Source organism: Copadichromis virginalis, linkage group LG15 (genome assembly GCF_057382275.1).
Source record: "Copadichromis virginalis isolate Kocher_CV1m ecotype Utaka linkage group LG15, C_Virginalis_male_GT1.1, whole genome shotgun sequence".
Taxonomy (NCBI): Eukaryota; Metazoa; Chordata; class Actinopteri; order Cichliformes; family Cichlidae; genus Copadichromis; species Copadichromis virginalis.
Window position 1 is genome coordinate 23,793,585 of NC_140632.1, and position 21,417 is coordinate 23,815,001.

At 41.0% G+C, this 21,417-nt stretch overlaps 2 protein-coding genes and 1 long non-coding RNA gene across 7 annotated transcripts; 1 reads left to right on the forward strand and 2 right to left on the reverse strand.

The window, feature by feature from the left end:
• Position 1: 1 nt before the first annotated feature.
• Positions 2-6,928, reverse strand: LOC146692497 (inositol polyphosphate-4-phosphatase type I A-like). Of its 3 annotated transcripts, XM_085432604.1 has the most exons (5): positions 6,548-6,928; positions 6,090-6,175; positions 3,652-3,835; positions 3,376-3,586; positions 2-2,318 (listed from the first exon to the last, which is right to left on the reverse strand). In XM_085432604.1, the coding sequence occupies exons 1-4, from the start codon at positions 6,668-6,670 to the stop codon at positions 3,533-3,535; spliced, it is 447 nt and encodes a 148-aa protein (XP_085288730.1). In that variant the 5' UTR covers positions 6,671-6,928; the 3' UTR covers positions 2-2,318; positions 3,376-3,532. The 3 variants fall into 3 exon arrangements, with proteins under 3 accessions (XP_085288730.1, XP_085288728.1, XP_085288729.1); XM_085432602.1 differs by having other exon boundaries at positions 3,376-3,835; XM_085432603.1 differs by lacking the exon at positions 2-2,318 and having other exon boundaries at positions 3,082-3,835.
• A 1,728-nt stretch (positions 6,929-8,656) lies between these two features.
• Positions 8,657-14,091, reverse strand: LOC146692498 (inositol polyphosphate-4-phosphatase type I A-like). Of its 3 annotated transcripts, XM_085432607.1 has the most exons (5): positions 13,927-14,091; positions 13,469-13,554; positions 11,031-11,214; positions 10,755-10,965; positions 8,657-9,667 (listed from the first exon to the last, which is right to left on the reverse strand). In XM_085432607.1, exons 1-4 carry the CDS (start codon positions 14,047-14,049, stop codon positions 10,912-10,914), a joined length of 447 nt encoding a protein of 148 aa, XP_085288733.1. In that variant the 5' UTR covers positions 14,050-14,091; the 3' UTR covers positions 8,657-9,667; positions 10,755-10,911. The 3 variants fall into 3 exon arrangements, with proteins under 3 accessions (XP_085288733.1, XP_085288731.1, XP_085288732.1); XM_085432605.1 differs by having other exon boundaries at positions 10,755-11,214; XM_085432606.1 differs by lacking the exon at positions 8,657-9,667 and having other exon boundaries at positions 10,105-11,214.
• Positions 14,092-16,765: 2,674 nt separating this feature from the next.
• LOC146692499 (uncharacterized) lies at positions 16,766-18,061 on the forward strand. The gene is made up of 3 exons (XR_014915216.1): positions 16,766-16,844; positions 17,046-17,133; positions 17,845-18,061. It is a non-coding gene; the product is annotated as an uncharacterized LOC146692499 (long non-coding RNA).
• Positions 18,062-21,417: the final 3,356 nt, after the last annotated feature.

The window sequence follows — 21,417 nt, forward strand, 5'->3', positions numbered from 1 at the left end:
CTGGAGTAAAATGTACTTTATTAATGAGAACACATGGTGATACAGCAAAGAATCCAACCCTTCTGAAAAGCAAATGGCTTCCTGTTATACTCTACCTGATTCAGGTGAGCATCTGGAATAGACCAAGTCTGGGGGTCAGCAAACCAAAGGGAAACAAAACCCTCCCCATAAGAAAACCACTACAATATAACCAACACGTTCTCACTCCCAAAGCGTAACATTTTACGCTAGGTGACAAATCGTCACCATATTACGTTTTTGGCTACCCACCACGTTCCTAAATGACGACCTCGGAAAAAAGAGGAAATATGAGAACTGTCTGGACTGAATCTACACATGTTTGCTCTTTTTCTTCAAATCGCTTAGAAACACGCTATTTAACATCATTAAAGTCCTGGTTAAGGTCAGGAATAAGGTTATGGTCAGGGCTAGGGATAAGGTTAGGTTTAGGGCTGGAATACAGGGCTGGAACGTCTATTACCGCGGGAGCGTCATTGCACTGGATTCCAGCCATAGCCCGCCGCGTACCATAAGAACGCCGAAGGTCTCCTTTCACGTTCCTCAGGAACGCCGCGGGACGTGACAAAACGTCGACATGTTACGCCTCGGGAGTGAGAACGGGCTGATATAACACATCATAGACATATGAAGATTTGTAACAAGTCCTATAAATAACTCCATAACATATAAACTTCAGTCTCTTCTATATACATTAAAACAGCGGTCCCCAACCTTTTTTGCGCCACGGACCGGTTTATGCCCGACAATATTTTCACGGACCGGCCTTTAAGGTGTCACAGATAAATACAACAAAATAAAACTAGTACCGGTACCGGAAAAAAAGAAGATTTATTCATAACACACGTGAAAGACCCAGGAAAACAGAGTTAACGATAAAAACGATAACAAAATAACGATAAAAAACGATAAAAACTCTGAAAACCATACATTTCACACCCGAGCCTCATCTCTCGACCAAACGACGGTCCGTGGCCCGGCGGTTGGGGACCGCTGCATTAAAACACCTTAACCACAGTTAGGTTTCAGCCCTCGCTGACTCAGAACAAAGTAAGACAATCAGAGTTCGATTGGTTTTTACTTGTGCAGGGGAAGCCTGGTCGGATTCTCAGAGTTGCAAGCTCTACACCCAAACTCAGACAACTCCAACTCCAGCCTCCACTCGCAGCCTTTTATTGAATGAAAACAGTTACACAACCGCCCATTGTAAACCCCATATGTTGTGTGGTAAAAGCTAAGGCACTGTGTGTGTGTGTGTGTGTGTGTGTGTGTGTGTGTGTGTGTGTGTGTGAGTGAGAGAGAGTGTATGTGTGTCTGTATACGTGACTTCCTGCTTACAAACGTTTTAACCGCATCTCTAGTCATAAAAGGGTCATCTCCCCTCAACCTCGTATATGGCTTAACCTCTCTAACAGTCCACCATTTACATGGTGAGCCCATAAAGGGCAGGAAGTGAACATTCCTTACCAAATAAGGAAACCAGAATCTTACATAGATTGTGCCTGCAGTTGAAAACTATAGCTAGTAACATCCCCAACATCCTACATGTGGGGGAGGAACAGAAAATATCTGAACATACAGTTCAAGACAAGGTCCAAGCACAATAATGACAACTTTTAACAAAATCACTCCAACACACACTCCCCTAGCCTGGCACATTGGTTTTCTCCAGGAGCTCATAAGCAGGTGATTGAGCTGCTTTTACTCTTTACAAAGTGAGTACTGTTAACACTTCTCTTTTTACATATACAACTAATTTAGGTTACAGACAAATGATTAAATGTGAACAGCTCTAACACAGGTTCTTTTCCTGACACAGGTAGGATGGCCAGTCCCCCTGTCTCTTCACCTTTAACGAGTCACTTAAATAACAACCCAAAAAGCCTAATAAAGAATCACAATCAACCAGTGTGTGTTTTTCTTCATTACGGTTTTTAAATACAAATCAGTCAGTCAATTAATAAAAATACAAGTAAGGGTAATGGAACCCCTGGTCTCCATTACACACATAAATACCATAAAGACACTAAGTCGTAGAGCTCTGAACTCCTTGCTTCTATGATATTTACACTTCTTCTTGGCCTTCTCCTTCACTCTGAGTCACTCCAGGATAAACGCATCAGCTCAGACATACAATAATTAAAATATGTGTAGGTGACCGTTTGGCAGAAGACGATGTCGAGGCGGTACTGCAGTGACACGTCCGTGGCTATCGTCGGGGCGGTGTCCTGCATCAGAAGGAAGTCAATAGACTTCTTGGCTTTGTTGCTCATCATGGCGCTGTAGTCCGTGGGCGTGGCCTGCAAAAAGTGTAAATAAACCATCAGAGACCAAACACAAATATGCCTTCCAACCACTAGTTTAGACAACATCTTGCAAAGAGTGTGTATTTCAGAGTGCAGTTGTTTTTAAATTTGACAGAAACAGAAATAAAGACGGAAGAGAAGGACAACAGGGAAAGCAGAAGCACCGACACACTGAAATCTTTTAGGGTCAAGCTCCAGAACTAGCCACAAATCCTGCTGGAAAGAACCTAAAAATACTTAAAAATACTTGCAGAGATCAAATGGAGCCGTTAACTCAAAAGCCTGGTGTCAGGCATGTTCTTTAATAAATAAGAAACGAGCTGATATGTTACAGACCCCAGTCTTTACGTAAAGAAAAAGCTGACATTTAGAGCGGTCTCGCAGCAGATTTTAAAACAGTGACACTGATTTGTGGGGTTTTTGGGCACAAATTTGAACCTTTTTGTTTTATCCATGTCCTTGAACTCAGCTCGTGACTTGGGCGCTTTCATATGTACCGATTCATTTAGGTTTGTGCACTGAGGCCAGATTTAGGTATTAAAAACGAGTCAGTCATAACACTTCTTACATTAGTTAAAAAGCTGAGCTTACACTAAACCAACATTTAAATTTCCCCTTGTGGGACTAATAAAGGTATATCATATCATATCATATCATATCATATCATATCATTACTAAAGTATTGCTGCAACATTGTAAAGACAAAGATGACACACAGACCAGACATAAAACACTGAACACTTTTTAAAGACGAGTCATTTAAGAGTATTTTCTCATAGAATAAAGTCGGCTGATATGGTGAAGGAAAAATCTGCTCACGAATCCTCCAACTTCTTAAAAGTAAGGAGTGACCTGAGCTGGAAATCAACATGAGAGGGATGACTCAAGAAGAAGAAGAAGCAACAAGAAAAGAAAAACAGAGTTCAGAGTGTAGTTAAGATATCAAGCTGTATCCACAATGTGTGCCAAGAAACTAAGCTTGTCTGTTGTCATGCTAAAGAAATAAAAAATCTGGAATCAGAAAACAGCCAATAACTGCTGATCAACTCACCCACTCCTCTTCGTGCCAGTCCACGTGCAGTGACGACTGGCTGTTGTGACCGCTGTACTTTGCTCTCAGCATATCCTGGTCATTGCGGAGCACTACTTGTTCAGACTCAGCGGAAGGAGAAGCTTTGGTTGCGATGTACTCGTACTGCGTTCAGGGCCTAAATAGCTGAAGCTAGCAGCTTGCAGCCGCACACTGCCACCAGCTGACGGGTCTGAAAGGAAGAGGGTATGAATGAAATATGAAGCGTCCCCACGTAACGTCAAACACTTTTAGTACCTTGTCAACCAGACTGGCGAGCGTCCACTCCAGTCCGCTGGCCGATTGGTCTTTGGCAGCTTGAGACAGCCTCTCTGCGTAATAGCTGACCTGAGTCTTCAGCGTGTTGACGTAGGCGATGATCTCTTTGGCTCGGACAGTGTCCTGGGGTATGTGGATGATGACTGAGCTGGAGAGGGCACTACTGCAGGGAACAAAGACACACCGACACATCTGTATCCGAGCTGGGACTGAGGACACTCACCAGCCACTTTATTAGGTACATGTGTTCAAAAGCTTGTGGCAGCAATTTAGTGCATTTAGTCAAATAAAGACAATAGAGTGGCCTGCAGGTGTATATTTTTGTAATGTTTCTGTCTTATGCCTGAAATATGCTTCAGCAGGAAATATACGCTGTAACTGGAAACAACAGCGTGATGGACCGGTTTAGTGTTAAGAGGTGTTACATCTGAAGTTAGAACGTAAATTTCCTGCAGAAATCTAAATCAAGCTTCAGAGGTACTGTTCCAAAAATATAGGGAGGGACGTTACCCACCAGATGTAAAAACAAACACTGTCTGCATGCACATGCCTGCTCTCAATGAGCCTAATCGTGGCTTAGAAAAAACAACGAGGAGCCGACTTCGATAAATGCGATACCACTCGCTTCACAAATTCAGACCATCTGTGTACAGTGGCGTGTCTAGAAAATTTTTGTTGGGGGGGCCAGGTAGGGGCACAGATTTGGAGAAGGGTGGCAGATTTAATTGGCAGATAATGTTTTAAAAAAAAATTCTACCAACCCTTAACCATAATTCAATAATCCTATAAACCTAATAACCAAATGCACTTTTAACTCTTATTAGAATGAGATTTTAACCACTACGGTGCAAAGTTTTTAGATACTGCGTTGATAAAGTACAAGAGATACAATCAGTGCTTTGTCAGTGTTTACTCAGCAGTCAAGGACAACAATATTTGCATAGTATTTTTACTGACATATAGTGCACATATGTTTTGGGCAAAAACATTTTTGAATATTAAAATACGAACATTTGTAACAAACAATTGACAAATTAGCCAATGCCAATGCAAAACTTTATCTGCCTGTTAAAAAAAGAAGATAATCTTCTCACAAACTGGTGTTTGATTTTGAAACAGGAAAAAAGTGGGGAAACAACTGAAAAGACTAACATTTGAATGAAACCTGAAAGCAAGTAAATACTTTCTATGCTGCCTTATCGTAAACTTTGGTAATATTGATAAAGAACAACACTGGCTGATGATGAAATACAGTCAGCTGGCATGGTGACACTGCCAGTATTAACCTGCAGGGCTGGACTGGGACAAAAAAATTGGGCATTTTTACTACAGACCGACCCACCAGGTAGTAAAGCCATAAAGACTTTGACTGAAAACAAACCCTGTTGTGACAGTGATGTACAGTCTTGTTGGTATATGTATGATTTCTATACATTTTACGTCAGATAAAAACTTTGGTTGTAAGATTTAGATAATTATTTAATAAAAACTAGGTATTTTAAATGAGAATAAGAAAGAAAAGTATTTCTTTGTGCCCACCTTTCCCTGTTAATGCCCTACCTGGCCCCCTGGCAAAACTTTGCTAGACCCGCCCCTGCACAGTTACCAGCTGTCTGCTACATAAAAAAGGATCCTGGTGTTATTTGTCTCTCAGAAACAGTTCATAACTTCCCTTCAACTCATTCATGTCACCTAAAAGGTAAACCTGTTTCTCCATCACCTGTTCAGCTCTGATGGTTCAGTAAGGACATCTCCTGGTTTCATCTTCATGTTTCCCTCTCACCACATATCTAAACAGACATCATGACCAGCAGCTTTACAGCTGTGGCTCCAGCACACATCAGCTGATACTAGAAATTAATATTAAATACATTCTAACAACAGCCGATCAAGCTTAAACGTGCTGCTGTTGTTTAGCGCAACATCTGCTGGTTTCCTCTTTCTGGCGCAAAGTGGGCGATAAACAAGAGAGAAAAGCCGATCAGCTGATCATTGATCAGTTTCATGATTGAAGTAGCAACAGGAGAGGGAGGGGGAGAGAATGAGAGAAGAGGCAGCTGTGCAGCATAAAGACAGAATAAATCCAGCTTTGTGTCTTTTTTCCATTCTAGCTAAAGTCCGGGACAAACTGGGTCTCTTCTCAGCTCAATACGAAACGTGTAATATTTTCTCTGAATGAGGGACCATTCCATTTTTTTAAGGAGCCGTTGGCAACTCTACTAACCTTATGAATAAAATAAAGTTCACTATCAGTAACATCATAGCACCCACCCAGCTGTATAAAAACTCCGTCAAACTGGCTAGAACGCAGTATGAGTTATTGCAACTGACAGTAAAAAGTCAGCAACATGAAAATAAACTCCACCTAAACTTGGTTTATATCTGACCCAGATAGACTGCAGGTCATAACTTCTTACCTGAAGTTCAGTTCACCTGACACTCGGACTGGTGGCTGCTTCGGGTCTCTCCTCCTGCCTCCCCTTCCCTCATCCACCTGTTGCCTCTGTGGAAGCCCCGTCATAGCCACCACCAAACAACGGAGTTATTTCTACACATCGACCTGCATCTGGCCAATCCACCACCTCTCATTGTTCATGCCATTACAAAAAAAATAAAAAATAAGTCACTGGGGATATGCCCGGTATGCCCGATGGCCAGTCCAGCTATGTTAACCTGCAACCAAATCTGCAGCTCCATACAGCAATGTTACGACTTAGATTATATCTTATAACGCATAACTCTTATGTTAGCTGCCCTCAGTAGCATACTGTCTGAAATATTCCACAGCTGCAATAATTCTTTAAGTGTTATTTTTTTCCTTGGTATTCTAATTTCACCGAAGTTTACTAAACTCAACAAACTTGATATTACTTACCGGGACATTTATTCTGTCCTCATTTTCTTTCACCGAAAAATTGTTTCCTGCAGTGCCATCTTTCGTGCTTGGCTCTCCTACCTTTGCTAACGTGATGCGCATAGCGCAGAAGCGATGCTGCATTCACTTACACTCGGATATCTGAGCGTCACCGTGAAAACATAATCGGACATTTGATATTTGATTGAATTTTATTGTTTTGCCTTTGGGGTGGCACCTGGGGTGGCCAGTCTGGTTTGGGGGGTGGCCTGTGCCCCCCCAGGCCACCCCGCTGGACACGCCATTGTTACCGGGGCACGATCACCGGGGACCCGTTTTTCCAGCACACACGCCCGATACCACGTGACAACAAATACGTCATTTCCTGTTGACTAAAAAAAAAAAAAAGCACCCTCTCACGGTCCTAGGGACCAAAAAATTGTCCCGCCCGATCAGCGGGCGAAGCCGCTGCTGCACGCCGGAAATGAGGCTTCATTTCCCGCAGGTCTATCTAAGCAGCCCGCTGTTTTCCAGCCCGGGGTCAAATGTGGAGCAAGGGCGCCACCCGGTGGACAAATAAAAACATTACAACTCTAAGGCCCGTCCTGCAAAATGAAAATGAACGCTAAACATCAACGATCCCTTTGACCATAATTAATTTGCAGTGAAAAATAGCGTTTATAATGGGTTTCAATGGGGCACAAATCGACCACTAAGCACAATAGTGTAAGTTTGTCTGTAGCTTAGCCACTGAAGCTAATTGAAGGAAGTCAGACTTGAATTTTGAAATAAAATCATATCAAACTTTTTTTTTGGAGAATTTGGCTATAGTCCATTCAACACTGTGCAAATGGCATGTAATCAAAATTTGAAAATAGCCACAAATCGACCCAAGACCCTCCAGGGGTTTTAAGTACACGCAATATTTTCACTCTCACATTTTACTCTGTACTGGAAGACTTGTTCATTTTCAAGATTCATTCATCCATCCACTTTCTTCCACTTTATCCGGAGCCGGGTCGCGGGGGCAGCAGCCCAAGCAGAGAAGCCCAGACCTCTCTCTCTAAATGTCAGCTTTTTCTTTACGTAAAGACTGGGGTCTGTAACATATCAGCTCGTTTCTTATTTATTAAAGAACATGCCTGACACCAGGTTTTTGAGTTAACGGCTCCATTCGATCTCTGCAAGTATTTTTAAGTATTTTTAGGTTCTTTCCAGCAGGATTTGTGGCTAGTTCTGGAGCTTGACCCTAAAAGATTTCAGTGTGTCGGTGCTTCTGCTTTCCCTGTTGTCCTTCTCTTCCGTCTTTTTTTCTGTTTCTGTCAAATTTAAAAACAACTGCACTCTGAAATACACACTCTTTGCAAGATGTTGTCTAAACTAGTGGTTGGAAGGCATATTTGTGTTTTGTCTCTGATGGTTTATTTACACTTTTTGCAGGCCACGCCCACAGACTACAGCGCCATGATGAGCCACCATAGACATATGAAGATTTGTAACAAGTCCTATAAATAACTCCATAACATATAAACTTCAGTCTCTTCTATATACATTAAAACAGCGGTCCCCAACCTTTTTTGCGCCCGACAATATTTTCACGGACCGGCCTTTAAGGTGTCACAGATAAATACAACAAAATAAAACTAGTACCGATACCGGAAAAAAAGAAGATTTATTCATAACACACGTGAAAGACCCAGGAAAACAGAGTTAACGATAAAAACGATAACAAAATAACGATAAAAAACGATAAAAACTCTGAAAACCATACATTTCACACCCGAGCCTCATCTCTCGACCAAACGACGGTCCGTGGCCCGGCGGTTGGGGACCGCTGCATTAAAACACCTTAACCACAGTTAGGTTTCAGCCCTCGCTGACTCAGAACAAAGTAAGACAATCAGAGTTCGATTGGTTTTTACTTGTGCAGGGGAAGCCTGGTCGGATTCTCAGAGTTGCAAGCTCTACACCCAAACTCAGACAACTCCAACTCCAGCCTCCACTCGCAGCCTTTTATTGAATGAAAACAGTTACACAACCGCCCATTGTAAACCCCATATGTTGTGTGGTAAAAGCTAAGGCACTGTGTGTGTGTGTGTGTGTGTGTGTGTCTGTGTGTGTGTCTGTGTGTGAGTGAGAGAGAGTGTATGTGTGTCTGTATACGTGACTTCCTGCTTACAAACGTTTTAACCGCATCTCTAGTCATAAAAGGGTCATCTCCCCTCAACCTCGTATATGGCTTAACCTCTCTAACAGTCCACCATTTACATGGTGAGCCCATAAAGGGCAGGAAGTGAACATTCCTTACCAAATAAGGAAACCAGAATCTTACATAGATTGTGCCTGCAGTTGAAAACTATAGCTAGTAACATCCCCAACATCCTACATGTGGGGGAGGAACAGAAAATATCTGAACATACAGTTCAAGACAAGGTCCAAGCACAATAATGACAACTTTTAACAAAATCACTCCAACACACACTCCCCTAGCCTGGCACATTGGTTTTCTCCAGGAGCTCATAAGCAGGTGATTGAGCTGCTTTTACTCTTTACAAAGTGAGTACTGTTAACACTTCTCTTTTTACATATACAACTAATTTAGGTTACAGACAAATGATTAAATGTGAACAGCTCTAACACGGGTTCTTTTCCTGACACAGGTAGGATGGCCAGTCCCCCTGTCTCTTCACCTTTAACGAGTCACTTAAATAACAACCCAAAAAGCCTAATAAAGAATCACAATCAACCAGTGTGTGTTTTTCTTCATTACGGTTTTTAAATACAAATCAGTCAGTCAATTAATAAAAATACAAGTAAGGGTAATGGAACCCCTGGTCTCCATTACACACATAAATACCATAAAGACACTAAGTCGTAGAGCTCTGAACTCCTTGCTTCTATGATATTTACACTTCTTCTTGGCCTTCTCCTTCACTCTGAGTCACTCCAGGATAAACGCATCAGCTCAGACATACAATAATTAAAATATGTGTAGGTGACCGTTTGGCAGAAGACGATGTCGAGGCGGTACTGCAGTGACACGTCCGTGGCTATCGTCGGGGCGGTGTCCTGCATCAGAAGGAAGTCAATAGACTTCTTGGCTTTGTTGCTCATCATGGCGCTGTAGTCCGTGGGCGTGGCCTGCAAAAAGTGTAAATAAACCATCAGAGACCAAACACAAATATGCCTTCCAACCACTAGTTTAGACAACATCTTGCAAAGAGTGTGTATTTCAGAGTGCAGTTGTTTTTAAATTTGACAGAAACAGAAATAAAGACGGAAGAGAAGGACAACAGGGAAAGCAGAAGCACCGACACACTGAAATCTTTTAGGGTCAAGCTCCAGAACTAGCCACAAATCCTGCTGGAAAGAACCTAAAAATACTTAAAAATACTTGCAGAGATCGAATGGAGCCGTTAACTCAAAAGCCTGGTGTCAGGCATGTTCTTTAATAAATAAGAAACGAGCTGATATGTTACAGACCCCAGTCTTTACGTAAAGAAAAAGCTGACATTTAGAGCGGTCTCGCAGCAGATTTTAAAACAGTGACACTGATTTGTGGGGTTTTTGGGCACAAATTTGAACCTTTTTGTTTTATCCATGTCCTTGAACACAGCTCGTGACTTGGGCGCTTTCATATGTACCGATTCATTTAGGTTTGTGCACTGAGGCCAGATTTAGGTATTAAAAACGAGTCAGTCATAACACTTCTTACATTAGTTAAAAAGCTGAGCTTACACTAAACCAACATTTAAATTTCCCCTTGTGGGACTAATAAAGGTATATCATATCATATCATATCATATCATATCATATCATATCATATCATATCATATCATATCATATCATTACTAAAGTATTGCTGCAACATTGTAAAGACAAAGATGACACACAGACCAGACATAAAACACTGAACACTTTTTAAAGACGAGTCATTTAAGAGTATTTTCTCATAGAATAAAGTCGGCTGATATGGTGAAGGAAAAATCTGCTCACGAATCCTCCAACTTCTTAAAAGTAAGGAGTGACCTGAGCTGGAAATCAACATGAGAGGGATGACTCAAGAAGAAGAAGAAGCAACAAGAAAAGAAAAACAGAGTTCAGAGTGTAGTTAAGATATCAAGCTGTATCCACAATGTGTGCCAAGAAACTAAGCTTGTCTGTTGTCATGCTAAAGAAATAAAAAATCTGGAATCAGAAAACAGCCAATAACTGCTGATCAACTCACCCACTCCTCTTCGTGCCAGTCCACGTGCAGTGACGACTGGCTGTTGTGACCGCTGTACTTTGCTCTCAGCGTATCCTGGTCATTGCGGAGCACTACTTGTTCAGACTCAGCGGAAGGAGAAGCTTTGGTTGCGATGTACTCGTACTGCGTTCAGGGCCTAAATAGCTGAAGCTAGCAGCTTGCAGCCGCACACTGTCACCAGCTGACGGGTCTGAAAGGAAGAGGGTATGAATGAAATATGAAGCGTCCCCACGTAACGTCAAACACTTTTAGTACCTTGTCAACCAGACTGGCGAGCGTCCACTCCAGTCTGCTGGCCGATTGGTCTTTGGCAGCTTGAGACAGCCTCTCTGCGTAATAGCTGACCTGAGTCTTCAGCGTGTTGACGTAGGCGATGATCTCTTTGGCTCGGACAGTGTCCTGGGGTATGTGGATGATGACTGAGCTGGAGAGGGCACTACTGCAGGGAACAAAAACACACCGACACATCTGTATCCGAGCTGGAACTGAGGACACTCACCAGCCACTTTATTAGGTACATGTGTTCAAAAGCTTGTGGCAGCAATTTAGTGCATTTAGTCAAATAAAGACAATAGAGTGGCCTGCAGGTGTATATTTTTGTAATGTTTCTGTCTTATGCCTGAAATATGCTTCAGCAGGAAATATACGCTGTAACTGGAAACAACAGCATGATGGACCGGTTTAGTGTTAAGAGGTGTTACATCTGAAGTTAGAACGTAAATTTCCTGCAGAAATCTAAATCAAGCTTCAGAGGTACTGTTCCAAAAATATAGGGAGGGACGTTACCCACCAGATGTAAAAACAAACACTGTCTGCATGCACATGCCTGCTCTCAATGAGCCTAATCGTGGCTTAGAAAAAACAACGAGGAGCCGACTGCGATAAATGCGATACCACTCGCTTCACAAATTCAGACCATCTGTGTACAGTGGCGTGTCTAGAAAATTTTTGTTGGGGGGGCCAGGTAGGGGCACAGATTTGGAGAAGGGTGGCAGATTTAATTGGCAGATAATGTTTTAAAAAAAAATTCTACCAACCCTTAACCATAATTCAATAATCCTATAAACCTAATAACCAAATGCACTTTTAACTCTTATTAGAATGAGATTTTAACCACTACGGTGCAAAGTTTTTAGATACTGCGTTGATAAAGTACAAGAGATACAATCAGTGCTTTGTCAGTGTTTACTCAGCAGTCAAGGACAACAATATTTGCATAGTATTTTTACTGACATATAGTGCACATATGTTTTGGGCAAAAACATTTTTGAAAATTAAAATACGAACATTTGTAACAAACAATTGACAAATTAGCCAATGCCAATGCAAAACTTTATCTGCCTGTTAAAAAAAGAAGATAATCTTCTCACAAACTGGTGTTTGATTTTGAAACAGGAAAAAAGTGGGGAAACAACTGAAAAGACTAACATTTGAATGAAACCTGAAAGCAAGTAAATACTTTCTATGCTGCCTTATCGTAAACTTTGGTAATATTGATAAAGAACAACACTGGCTGATGATAAAATACAGTCAGCTGGCATGGTGACACTGCCAGTATTAACCTGCAGGGCTGGACTGGGACAAAAAAATTGGGCATTTTTACTACAGACCGACCCACCAGGTAGTAAAGCCATAAAGACTTTGACTGAAAACAAACCCTGTTGTGACAGTGATGTACAGTCTTGTTGGTATATGTATGATTTCTATACATTTTACGTCAGATAAAAACTTTGGTTGTAAGATTTAGATAATTATTTAATAAAAACTAGGTATTTTAAATGAGAATAAGAAAGAAAAGTATTTCTTTGTGCCCACCTTTCCCTGTTAATGCCCTACCTGGCCCCCTGGCAAAACTTTGCTAGACCCGCCCCTGCACAGTTACCAGCTGTCTGCTACATAAAAAAGGATCCTGGTGTTATTTGTCTCTCAGAAACAGTTCATAACTTCCCTTCAACTCATTCATGTCACCTAAAAGGTAAACCTGTTTCTCCATCACCTGTTCAGCTCTGATGGTTCAGTAAGGACATCTCCTGGTTTCATCTTCATGTTTCCCTCTCACCACATATCTAAACAGACATCATGACCAGCAGCTTTACAGCTGTGGCTCCAGCAAACATCAGCTGATACTAGAAATTAATATTAAATACATTCTAACAACAGCCGATCAAGCTTAAACGTGCTGCTGTTGTTTAGCGCAACATCTGCTGGTTTCCTCTTTCTGGCGCAAAGTGGGCGATAAACAAGAGAGAAAAGCCAATCAGCTGATCATTGATCAGTTTCATGATTGAAGTAGCAACAGGAGAGGGAGGGGGAGAGAATGAGAGAAGAGGCAGCTGTGCAGCATAAAGACAGAATAAATCCAGCTTTGTGTCTTTTTTCCATTCTAGCTAAAGTCCGGGACAAACTGCGTCTCTTCTCAGCTCAATACGAAACGTGTAATATTTTCTCTGAATGAGGGACCATTCCATTTTTTTAAGGAGCCGTTGGCAACTCTACTAACCTTATGAATAAAATAAAGTTCACTATCAGTAACATCATAGCACCCACCCAGCTGTATAAAAACTCCGTCAAACTGGCTAGAACGCAGTATGAGTTATTGCAACTGACAGTAAAAAGTCAGCAACATGAAAATAAACTCCACCTAAACTTGGTTTATATCTGACCCAGATAGACTGCAGGTCATAACTTCTTACCTGAAGTTCAGTTCACCTGACACTCGGACTGGTGGCTGCTTCGGGTCTCTCCTCCTGCCTCCCCTTCCCTCATCCACCTGTTGCCTCTGTGGAAGCCCCGTCATAGCCACCACCAAACAACGGAGTTATTTCTACACATCGACCTGCATCTGGCCAATCCACCACCTCTCATTGTTCATGCCATTACAAAAAAAATAAAAAATAAGTCACTGGGGATATGCCCGGTATGCCCGATGGCCAGTCCAGCTATGTTAACCTGCAACCAAATCTGCAGCTCCATACAGCAATGTTACGACTTAGATTATATCTTATAACGCATAACTCTTATGTTAGCTGCCCTCAGTAGCATACTGTCTGAAATATTCCACAGCTGCAATAATTCTTTAAGTGTTATTTTTTTCCTTGGTATTCTAATTTCACCGAAGTTTACTAAACTCAACAAACTTGATATTACTTACCGGGACATTTATTCTGTCCTCATTTTCTTTCACCGAAAAATTGTTTCCTGCAGTGCCATCTTTCGTGCTTGGCTCTCCTACCTTTGCTAACATGATGCGCATAGCGCAGAAGCGATGCTGCATTCACTTACACTCGGATATCTGAGCGTCACCGTGAAAACATAATCGGACATTTGATATTTGATTGAATTTTATTGTTTTGCCTTTGGGGTGGCACCTGGGGTGGCCAGTCTGGTTTGGGGGGTGGCCTGTGCCCCCCCAGGCCACCCCACTGGACACGCCATTGTTACCGGGGCACGATCACCGGGGACCCGTTTTTCCAGCACACACGCCCGATACCACGTGACAACAAATACGTCATTTCCTGTTGACTAAAAAAAAAAAAAAAAAAAAAAAGCACCCTCTCACGGTCCTAGGGACCAAAAAATTGTCCCGCCCGATCAGCGGGCGAAGCCGCTGCTGCACGCCGGAAATGAGGCTTCATTTCCCGCAGGTCTATCTAAGCAGCCCGCTGTTTTCCAGCCCGGGGTCAAATGTGGAGCAAGGGCGTCACCCGGTGGACAAATAAAAACATTACAACTCTAAGGCCCGTCCTGCAAAATGAAAATGAACGCTAAACATCAACGATCCCTTTGACCGTAATTAATTTGCAGTGAAAAATAGCGTTTATAATGGGTTTCAATGGGGCACAAATCGACCACTAAGCACAATAGTGTAAGTTTGTCTGTAGCTTAGCCACTGAAGCTAATTGAAGGAAGTCAGACTTGAATTTTGAAATAAAATCATATCAAACTTTTTTTTTGGAGAATTTGGCTATAGTCCATTCAACACTGTGCAAATGGCATGTAATCAAAATTTGAAAATAGCCACAAATCGACCCAAGACCCTCCAGGGGTTTTAAGTACACGCAATATTTTCACTCTCACATTTTACTCTGTACTGGAAGACTTGTTCATTTTCAAGATTCATTCATCCATCCACTTTCTTCCACTTTATCCGGAGCCGGGTCGCGGGGGCAGCAGCCCAAGCAGAGAAGCCCAGACCTCTCTCTCTAAATGTCAGCTTTTTCTTTACGTAAAGACTGGGGTCTGTAACATATCAGCTCGTTTCTTATTTATTAAAGAACATGCCTGACACCAGGCTTTTGAGTTAACGGCTCCATTCGATCTCTGCAAGTATTTTTAAGTATTTTTAGGTTCTTTCCAGCAGGATTTGTGGCTAGTTCTGGAGCTTGACCCTAAAAGATTTCAGTGTGTCGGTGCTTCTGCTTTCCCTGTTGTCCTTCTCTTCCGTCTTTATTTCTGTTTCTGTCAAATTTAAAAACAACTGCACTCTGAAATACACACTCTTTGCAAGATGTTGTCTAAACTAGTGGTTGGAAGGCATATTTGTGTTTGGTCTCTGATGGTTTATTTACACTTTTTGCAGGCCACGCCCACGGACTACAGCGCCATGATGAGCAACAAAGCCAAGAAGTCTATTGACTTCCTTCTGATGCAGGACACCGCCCCGACGATAGCCACGGACGTGTCACTGCAGTACCGCCTCGACATCGTCTTCTGCCAAACGGTCACCTACACATATTTTAATTATTGTATGTCTGAGCTGATGCGTTTATCCTGGAGTGACTCAGAGTGAAGGAGAAGGCCAAGAAGAAGTGTAAATATCATAGAAGCAAGGAGTTCAGAGCTCTACGACTTAGTGTCTTTATGGTATTTATGTGTGTAATGGAGACCAGGGGTTCCATTACCCTTACTTGTATTTTTATTAATTGACTGACTGATTTGTATTTAAAAACCGTAATGAAGAAAAACACACACTGGTTGATTGTGATTCTTTATTAGGCTTTTTGGGTTGTTATTTAAGTGACTCGTTAAAGGTGAAGAGACAGGGGGACTGGCCATCCTACCCGTGTCAGGAAAAGAACCTGTGTTAGAGCTGTTCACATTTAATCATTTGTCTGTAACCTAAATTAGTTGTATATGTAAAAAGAGAAGTGTTAACAGTACTCACTTTGTAAAGAGTAAAAGCAGCTCAATCACCTGCTTATGAGCTCCTGGAGAAAACCAATGTGCCAGGCTAGGGGAGTGTGTGTTGGAGTGATTTTGTTAAAAGTTGTCATTATTGTGCTTGGACCTTGTCTTGAACTGTATGTTCAGATATTTTCTGTTCCTCCCCCACATGTAGGATGTTGGGGATGTTACTAGCTATAGTTTTCAACTGCAGGCACAATCTAAGTAAGATTCTGGTTTCCTTATTTGGTAAGGAGTGTTCACTTCCTGCCCTTTATGGGCTCACCATGTAAATGGTGGACTGTTAGAGAGGTTAAGCCATATACGAGGTTGAGGGGAGATGACCCTTTTATGACTAGAGATGCGGTTAAAACGTTTGTAAGCAGGAAGTCACGTATACAGACACACATACACTCTCTCTCACTCACACACACACACACACACACACACACACAGTGCCTTAGCTTTTACCACACAACATATGGGGTTTACAATGGGCGGTTGTGTAACTGTTTTCATTCAATAAAAGGCTGCGAGTGGAGGCTGGAGTTGGAGTTGTCTGAGTTTGGGTGTAGAGCTTGCAACCAGGGGCGGAGCGTGGGGGTGGCTTACTGGGCTTAAGCCCGGGTTGTTTTGTCAGAAGCCCGGGGTCTTTTGGAGTGTAATTTTTTCATAGTTAGATGCCTGGCTGACAACTGTATAAAACAAAAAGTACACACAATATTCGAAGCACATAGTGCACACTGTGGGAATTTACGACTGTGCGTGAATCCCCCCTGATATTGGTATGATCCGAGCTCAGTCACTAAGCGACTGAGAGAGGGGGTGGGGCAGCTGCTGCCAGCAGTGAGTGCGCTGTTGGAGAAACGGAGCCAGCCATACTAAGGAGAGCTTAAGTTTGACCAGGTACCAAAGCAAATCATTCCTACTGTACAAATAATGTAAATATGACGGTGCATCATGAAAGATTGATATCAAACTGATCACTTGACCAATATTACGTTACTCGCTCTTCAAGTGAATCAACAAATGGCGAAATGAAAAGCCGAACAAATGCTATTTTTTTAAGAGATTCTTAGCTTACGTGTGTTTATTTCATATTTTCAGTTCTTACCCTCCCCGACTAAATCGGTTTCAGTTATGTACTGAAATATAAGAATGGACATTAGAGGGTTCTTTCAAAGAAAAAACTCAGGTAAATGTTATTTTATATATTATGCTTTGTATGTTGTTCAGTATATTTCTATGCAAAACAAGAGGGGTTTCAGTACACAGCAGGATATTCACATTTGTAACCAGATATTTACATACACTTTAGGGAGAAAACATAAAATATTTTTACTGTACAACATCAATTTAGAGTAAATTTTTGTTTTAGATAAATATTGAAATATATTTTGAATTAGTTAAATGTCAGAATAAAGAGAGAGAGAGATCTATTTTTATCACTTTCATCAAATTTAGGAGTACATATACACTAAGTTTATTGTTAATTAATAAGAAAACTCCAGACGATTCCATTCTGAGCTGAAGAAGCTTCTGATAGGTTAGTAGAGTCCATGTGAGTAAAGTGGTGGCACAGCTGTGGATGCATATAAGGCAAAACACAGAGCCTGTTTCTTTGAAATGGGAAAACCAAGCGATATCAACCAAAACACCAGGAGAAGAACTGTGGACCTCCATAAGTGTGGCTCAATTTTGAATACAATTTGGTGCCATTTACAATTAAGAAATACAGATAGTTTCTCTCTTTACTCTTAAAGTTAACAAATGTGTTTTTTATATTTATCAATCAAAAAAAATAAACATTTAGTCTGATTTGATGTTGCAATTAAAAAAGTGTTTGTGTTTTTATCTGAAGAGTTTGTAAATATCTGGTTTCACCTGTATATTTGATGATTGTCAGCACACAGAGGGAGAGAGAGGAACAGAGAGGGAGATGGAGAATGAGGACAGAACAGAGATGAACAAGAGCAGGTGAGACACACATGTTAGTCAAATGGTTGTTTACCAAAAGTATCACCGTATCATAGGTCCTCATGTATCTCGTACCTAGTGTTTCTTTTTAGGTTTGTTATTTTTCAAATTCTATATTTATTAAGTTATGCAGGCTTGTTCGCACAACAAGGCTAAATAATTATATAAACTTTTCTCAATCTAAATAGTGGACTTTGGTAGAATTAAACAAGTGTAGTGCAGGTCTATGATGATTTTTAGTGCTACTATCATCTAGTTCTGATTGTGGTTCTGTCTGGTTAAATCCCAAGTACTCCTGATTTTGAACTCTTGTAGTCCTGTTTTAATTCTGGATCAGTTCTGGGTCTGGTTGAATTGGGGTTTAGTCCTCATGTCTTGATACAGCCCTGACTTTGTTCTGCCTTGCTGCTTAATTAAAAAACTAGTTTAAGGTGTCCTGCACATGTGATATATATTTTTCCCTATAAGAAGACATTCTTTTTTGAACAAAACTCAAAACAGAGCCTATTAATCTTTCACTCATTTCTAACCCCCCCCCCCCCCCCCCCCCAAAAAAAAAAAAAAAAAAATCCCACATGCATACTACCCTTTTGGGCTAAGCCCCGGGTGTTTCAAATGTCTGGCTCCGCCTCTGCTTGCAACTCTGAGAATCCGACCAGGCTTCCCCTGCACAAGTAAAAACCAATCGAACTCTGATTGTCTTACTTTGTTCTGAGTCAGCGAGGGCTGAAACCTAACTGTGGTTAAGGTGTTTTAATGCAGCGGTCCCCAACCGCCGGGCCACGGACCGTCGTTTGGTCGAGAGATGAGGCTCGGGTGTGAAATGTATGGTTTTCAGAGTTTTTATCGTTTTTTATCGTTATTTTGTTATCGTTTTTATCGTTAACTCTGTTTTCCTGGGTCTTTCACGTGTGTTATGAATAAATCTTCTTTTTTTCCGGTACCGGTACTAGTTTTATTTTGTTGTATTTATCTGTGACACCTTAAAGGCCGGTCCGTGAAAATATTGTCGGGCATAAACCGGTCCGTGGCGCAAAAAAGGTTGGGGACCGCTGTTTTAATGTATATAGAAGAGACTGAAGTTTATATGTTATGGAGTTATTTATAGGACTTGTTACAAATCTTCATATGTCTATGATGTTACGCTTTGGGAGTGAGAACGTGTTGGTTATATTGTAGTGGTTTTCTTATGGGGAGGGTTTTGTTTCCCTTTGGTTTGCTGACCCCCAGACTTGGTCTATTCCAGATGCTCACCTGAATCAGGTAGAGTATAACAGGAAGCCATTTGCTTTTCAGAAGGGTTGGATTCTTTGCTGTATCACCATGTGTTCTCATTAATAAAGTACATTTTACTCCAGTCTCGTGCTATTTTAGTGGAAGTGACCCATGACCGTCGGCCAAAACTGACAATATGACTATTAAAAGTCTGAGTAATACTGTAATTTTCTGCTGCTCATTCCTGTGCAATATCCCATCTGACCTCCCGTCATATTTCTTTTCAAGATTTTCTTATTTAATCACTAGTGTACATATATTTATAGATACATATATATATATATTTAGTCATCTTTTCTCTTTTACCACGTCTTTCAAATATTTTGCTCTTTACTATTTTTCTATTTTTTATTTTATTTTATTATATTTTATTATATTTTCTTCTACTGTACCATGCTGCTGAGTGACTGCTGCTCGTCAAACACATTTCATTGCAATGTTGACCCTGTGCTAACTTGCATATGACAAATAAAACTGAAAACTGATAAAACTGAAAACAGTAAAGGCAAAGGGAACACATCAAGTAAGGATTTCACACTCCCACTCACAACGGCACTTTCAAAGCATAAAGCCAAATGCTTCAAAATTTCATTTTGAAGCATTTTAAAAATGAATGTGTTTGAGTTTCATTGCTCCAAAGCAATGTTTTCATATAAGCAAGATAACAACCAGTTTGCAACCATGTAAGTACAGTCCTCTATTGTGAACAGACGTGTTGGCAATCTGTCTGCGTTTATAAATTAGACAACAGTTATTTGCAGATCTTCATCAATCTGCCTGAGAGTAATTGCAGTCGGTCTGAGTTGGACTGCAACTGTTTTGAGTCAGGTTGCCTCCAAGGAGGCAGTTTATTATTTTCCTTTCCTAGTTGGACAGATGGCTGTTGTTTTGTTTTTACTGTAGTGTGCTGGGCCATTAATGGCTCAGGGGCTGCAGCGTATCCGCGCCAACACCTAAGGCCAACGTGGAATCACCGGTCAGACTAACATAAAGAAAGAATCTGTTAAATTACACATTTGTATTCATTAAGTCACAGACAATGAAAACAAGCAGAAATCAAGATGTAATATTTTTATAATTTTATTGATGTTAAATTAAAGTCCCAGCTTAGTTATGTTATCAGTGCAAGTCACTTCAATCTGTATAGCACCAAAGGAAACAATGGTGTTTTCAAGGTGCTTCACACTGTAAGGTAACAACTTACAGTATTAAAAAGAAAACCCCAAAAGAACAAACCCCTCTGAGCAAGCACGAGGCGACAGTGGGAAGGAAAAACTCCCTTTTAAGAGGAAGAAACCTTCGACAGAACCAGGCTCAGGGCGGGGTGGCCATCTGCCGCGACCATTCCTGGGGATTTCAAAAATGACTTGATCTGATCTAAATGTAAAACTAGCTCATTTAAAGTGTCCAGTGAGTTTTAGAAAATATTTTGCTGTTGATATCACGATGTCACTATAAAGTGGAAACTTTGTTTCTTCCCTTACACCTCCCAAAAAATGCCCGCACCGATGAGAAGCACTTAGATATGCAACTTGGTTCTGTGAATATCTTTCTTTTGAAAGTTTTAACAATATCTTCATCAAGATCTTGGAAGTTTAATTGCCAGAATGTCACCAAAGATGCATGCTTCCATCTTTTACAGAGGGATTTGAAAACCCTCTCGCTGAGTTTCTTGAACTTCTCTGGTGGGATTTTGTCGTATCTGGCCCTGATTTCAGTCCAGATTTTCATGGTAAGCCGGTTGGAGATAGCTTCAGCACTTTCAATGCTGAAGACTGTGCCTGATTTTTTTGAAACCTGGGAAATCAGTCCTTCCACAAAGATTTCCACTGAAAATCTGCATCTTTCTTTCTTTTCATATGATTCCAGTATATCAGTAACTGTTACTGCCAACAGGTGTTCTTGGAATACTGAAGTAGTTATGATATTAAATATTGGTTGTTCCATTAAATTCATTGAATCCTCCTCCCCACTCCTCCCCATTTTCAATGATATTAGTGACAATTTATGTAATTTGTCACAAATATCAGTGAAAATCGCATTAGCAATGCAGTCAAAATAATTCTGCACTTTTCGGTCTAAATGCAAATCCATCCCCTTGAATTTGTCCAAGAGTAGATCCAACAAACGTTTTTGGTGAGAATGAGGGCACTTTAAAAGTTTACCAAGCTTTGAAAGCACAGCCTGAATTAATGTCTCTAACCATCTTTCAAAGTCTAAGGTTTTT

Excerpts from the sequence above, each read along its gene's own strand:
- LOC146692497 (XM_085432602.1), bottom strand. The coding sequence starts at position 6,670 with ATGCAGCATCGCTTCTGCGCTATGCGCATCACGTTAGCAAAGGTAGGA. Across the intron at positions 6,176-6,547 it reads AGGACAGAATAAATGTCCCG|AGGCAACAGGTGGATGAGGG; the intron begins GTAAGTAATATC and ends GGGCTTCCACAG. Across the intron at positions 3,836-6,089 it reads TCAGGTGAACTGAACTTCAG|TAGTGCCCTCTCCAGCTCAG; the intron begins GTAAGAAGTTAT and ends TGTTCCCTGCAG.
- LOC146692498 (XM_085432605.1), bottom strand. The coding sequence starts at position 14,049 with ATGCAGCATCGCTTCTGCGCTATGCGCATCATGTTAGCAAAGGTAGGA. Across the intron at positions 13,555-13,926 it reads AGGACAGAATAAATGTCCCG|AGGCAACAGGTGGATGAGGG; the intron begins GTAAGTAATATC and ends GGGCTTCCACAG. Across the intron at positions 11,215-13,468 it reads TCAGGTGAACTGAACTTCAG|TAGTGCCCTCTCCAGCTCAG; the intron begins GTAAGAAGTTAT and ends TGTTCCCTGCAG.